Consider the following 4382-nt stretch of genomic DNA (forward strand, 5'->3'; position numbering starts at 1 on the left):
CGCCGCCGGACAGGACCACTCCAGTCTCTCGTGTCGCTGGCTTCCTCCCTTCCGCCTCCGCCTGCGCCTTCGCCTCCACCAGCGCCTTCGCCCGCGCCTTTTCGTCTTCCGCCCGGCGCTCTTCCGCCCACAAGCGGATGCCCTCCTCTTCCCTCCTCTTTTGCGCTTCCCGCTCTCGATGAAGCTCCTCCTCCATCTTCTCGCGCTGCTCGGGAGCACGGGGCTGCTGGAGGGTGGGAACCTCGACGGCGGCACCTCCCTCGTGTGGGCCATCGCCTGCGCCCCTCGCGGGATGGCTATCATCGGCCGCCGGCTGGAGCGAGAAGGAGCCGAAGACTCGTGGCTCGTCGTCCTCGTCCTCCCACTCGTCCTCGTCGCCGATGCCGCCCGAAGCATACAGCTTGCCGTCCGTCCGGAGAGTGAGCGAGGCCCCCACCGCAGAAAGCGCAGCGACGACGGCCAGCATCACGCCGCGCCGGAGCGCCATGGCGATCCCACGGCGCCGACTCTGTTGGCGTGGCGCCGGCCAGGCGCCGGCCACGGCGCCGACTCTAGGGTAGCGTTCAGCGGCGTGCGTTTTCTTCATTTCTTTGCAAAGGAAGACAAGGCAGGATGGGGGGAGGAGGAGGAGGACGGCACGCCGCCACCACACACAGGGATTTTAAGGAGAGGAGTGTGGTGCGCTAGCCGTCGCCCACCCTTGGGCGTCTGCCTCTTCCTATCTCTCTTCGCAGTCTCTCGCCGCTTCTCGCTGCAACCAACCTTCATGCATGCCACCTCGCGGTCGTCCCACTCTCGTCGTTCTCCCTCCTGTCGCTTCTTTCTTCCTCTGTCGCGTCGCTCTCCCTCTGCCTCGTCCTGCGACGCCGCCGCCGCCTGCCCCTGGGAACAGCGTCTCATCCGCCCCGAGGCTCCGGGGTCCCCTCCAGCTTTATCACTCGATTGTGGTCCCCTTCCTCTCTCGACCCCAGGTGCGTGCCGCTGTCTTGCGCCGGTTTCTTCCCTCCGTGCTCCGAGGTAGAAAGAAAGAAAGAAAGAAAACGCACAGCCCAAGGGAGGGATGGGAGGACGAGGTAGATCGTCCTGGCATGTTGGTGAAGTTCTTCTTTCTTGCACACTTCTTTCTTACCTGTGTTAGTGCCAGTGCGCGCCAGTCCCGTGCCCAGTGTTGTAAAGAAAGAAAGAAAGAAAACAGAGAAGCCAAGTGTAAAAAGAAAGAAAACAGACAACCCAAGCGAGGGATGGGAGGACGGCACGAATTCGACGGCACGCCGCCACCACACAGGGATTTTAAGGAGAGGTGTGTGGTGCGCTAGCCGTCGCCCACCCTAGGGAGTCTGCCTCTTCCTATCTCTCTTCGCAGTCTCTCGCCGCTTCTCGCTGCAACCTTCATGCCTCTCCCTTGTCACTTCTTCCTCTGTCGCGTCGCTCTCTTCTGTGCCAGTTTATTGGGTGAGAACGGCGTTCTCTGGGTAAGCTCAGCTGTGAACTTCCAGTTGTTTGCTCTTCTTGCGCGTGACCCCTTGCGTGCACGCCCAAGCTCGAGCGGCATCACGCAGAGCGAGCTCTGCGCAGGTCCCGCGACCTTCTCGGGCAGGAGCCCACCTCTCCTTCCCTCCGTGCGCCCAACGATATGGGCAAATCCGCGCCAAAGCGCGCTTCCGACGCTGACCAAGGCGTACGGCCCGCAGAGAGAGGCAAAGGGATACCCATCACTGAGCCGACGATGCTATGGGTAGCCCCAGGGTGGCGCCCACCCCCATACCCTCAGGCACTTGCCTGCGCCCTGCCCGCGCACGCCGCACACGCGCGCGCGCACGCCCGCGCACGCCGCGCACGCGCGCACGCCCGCGCACACGCGCGCGACGCCCGCGCACGCCGCGCACGCGCGCGCACGCCCGCGCACGTGCGCGCACGCGGCACTACGCCCGCGCACGTGCGCGCACGTGCGCGCACGCCCCGCGCACGTCCGCGCACGCCGCACTACGCGGCACTGCCCAGGTTCCCTCACGCTCAGATTCCCTCACACTCAGATTCCCTCACGCTCAGATTCCGTGCAAGGGGGTGCCGAGGTATGCCGCAGGCCGGGATGGAGTGAGATCTTGCGGGGCAGGGCGTGGGCTAGTGCGCGAGGGCGCAGGCAAGTGCCCGAGGGCATGGGGGTGGGCGCCACCCTGGGGCTACCCGTAGCATTGTCGGCTCAGTGATGGGTATCCCCAGCGTAGAGGGCCTCGTGTAGCCCTGCTTTTGGTATAGTACAACAGGTGTGTGTGTGTTGTGTGTGTACATGCTGCGACACTCGCGCGGCCTCGCTCGCGGCGTTCGGCCACGCTTGAAGGCCAGCAGCAGGAAACCACGAGCAGTTCGCTCGGCCGATGGCAGCTCCTCCTCAGGTGGCGGCAAACGGCGGCGACAGCACCTCGGAGAGGCCTTGGAGCGTGTGCGTCTTGGAGAGGAAGCGGCGCGTGATTTGCCACTCTCGCCGTCGCCCAGGCACTCCGACGCACGCTCGAACAGCAGTGGCGCGCGGCAGGCCTATTACGCCAAGTGGGAGGCCTTGCTCCGCATGGAGTGGGAGTGCGAAGAGGCGGCGACGAACCAGCGGCTGCTCGAGTGGCCTGTCGAGAAGCTCGAGAAAGAAGGCCTCTGCCTCGCCGGTCTGAGCGCACGCCGGCGCAAGGGCCGCTTCTACTCGCAGCCGATCCTGCGCCTCAGCCTGCGCCGGAGCGGGCTCAAGCACTCCTTCCAGCCGGGCGACGAGGCCCTCTCGCACGGCTGCAGGAAGAGTCTAGGAAGTGTCTAGGAAGTGTCTAGGAAGTGTCTAGGAAGTGTCTAGGTCCTCCTCTCGCGCGGCTGCCCGCTGCAGGGCGGCGCTGCCAGCCTCAAGGGCGAGGTCCTCGAGCTGCACGTCGGACACATCGACGTCGCGCTGTCCGCCGCCGCCGCCTCGCCTCCAGACGGCGTCGAGAGGGAGACGTGGAGGCTCGACCGCGTCGCCAACCGAACCGCCTGTGTAAGGGAATTACTTAGTTAATTAATTATTAATTAGGCTCGACCGCGTCGCCAACCGGACCGCCTTTGATCGCACCGTCGCTGGCCTGCGCTCTTGGGCCGGGGACAGGCTCCCGCAGCTCGCGAGGGCCTGGCCTACCTAGTGAATGAGTGGCCAAGGACTGAGCGATTGGTGTGACAGGTTCCGCAGCTCCCGAGGGCCTGGCCTTCTACTAGTGAATGAGTGGCCAAGGACTGAGCGATTGGTGTGACAGGTTCCGCAGCTCCCGAGGGCCTACCTAGTGAATGAGTGACCAAGGACTGAGCGATTGGTGTGACAGGTTCCGCAGCTCCGAGGGCCTACTGGTGTCTATGAATGAGTAATATAGACTCAAGGAATGGTCGATTGCTGTGACAGGTTCCGAGGCTCCGCTGGCCTACTAGTGAATACGAGTGAGTAACTGAAGGAATGGGCGATTGTGACAGGTTCCGAGGCTCCGAGGGCCTCCGCTCGCTGCTGATCGTGGAGCTGCCGCGCCGCGCCGCCGCACGAGCGGCGGCCGGAGGCGGCGCGGGCACGGGCGCTGGGCGACACTTCCTAGACACTTCCTAGACACTTCCTAGACACTCCCTAGGCACGGGCGCTGGGCGCGTCGCCGAGCGGTCGCAGCGGCAGTCCGTTGCCGGTGCCGACTTCAGTGAGCTTGAGTTGTGCAGGCGCGATGGCAGCAATCTCGCGCAATCTCGGGCGGTCTCGGGCAGTCTCGGGCAATCTCGGGCAATCTCGGCAAGTTGTACAGGCGCCACGACAGGCCGGCGCGCGTTGTGTGGGGAAGAGAGCTCGACTCGCAGGGCGTGCCGCAGGTGGCCTCGTCCAGCTCCGCCGCTGCCGCCGTTGCTGCGCCGGCGCTAGCCGCCACCACTCTCGGGCAGCCGCGAGTCGCGGGATGCAATCCCGCTGCTGCCGCGCCGGCGCCGGCCGTGGAGCCTTCCGCGCTTGCGGCGGCGGCGGCGCCGGTTGCGCGTTCTGCCGGCTCATCCGAGGGAGTCGGGCTGCGGCGGTTGTTGGAGTGGGCGGGCGAGTGGGCGGGAGAGGCGTTGGGGCGGCTCGGTGGCGGCGGCGGAGGCGGCGGCGGAGGCGGCAGTGGCGGCAGTGGTGGCAGTGGCGGCAGTAGTGGCAGTGGCGGCAGCAGCGGCGGCGGCGGCAGCAGTGAGCGTCGGCCACGGGGGACGTCGGCAGAAGGAGAAGCAGCGGCGGCGGCGGCAGCTGCGGCGGCGGCGGCAGAGGCGGCAGCAGAGGCAGCGGTGGCGGCGGAAGCGGCGGCGGCGGCGGCGGCGGCAGAGGCGGCGGCGGCGGAGGAGGCGGCGCTGGAGACGGGCTTGCGAGCGGC

General features: G+C 66.6%; 1 protein-coding gene across 1 annotated transcript in view; it reads left to right on the forward strand.

Annotated features, from left to right (window-relative positions):
• Positions 1-2566: 2566 nt before the first annotated feature.
• The window catches only part of EMIHUDRAFT_113243 (hypothetical protein), a gene marked incomplete at both ends in the record, with an annotated part of 2363 nt that continues 547 nt past the window's right edge, over positions 2567-4382 (forward strand). The window contains 3 exons of the mRNA XM_005782827.1: positions 2567-2797; positions 2837-3013; positions 3627-3677. Coding sequence (XP_005782884.1) covers positions 2567-2797; positions 2837-3013; positions 3627-3677 — 459 coding nt within the window. The remainder of the gene's footprint in view (positions 2798-2836; positions 3014-3626; positions 3678-4382) is intronic.

Source organism: Emiliania huxleyi (genome assembly GCF_000372725.1).
Source record: "Emiliania huxleyi CCMP1516 chromosome Unknown EMIHUscaffold_185, whole genome shotgun sequence".
NCBI classification, from domain to species: Eukaryota; Haptophyta; order Isochrysidales; family Noelaerhabdaceae; genus Emiliania; species Emiliania huxleyi.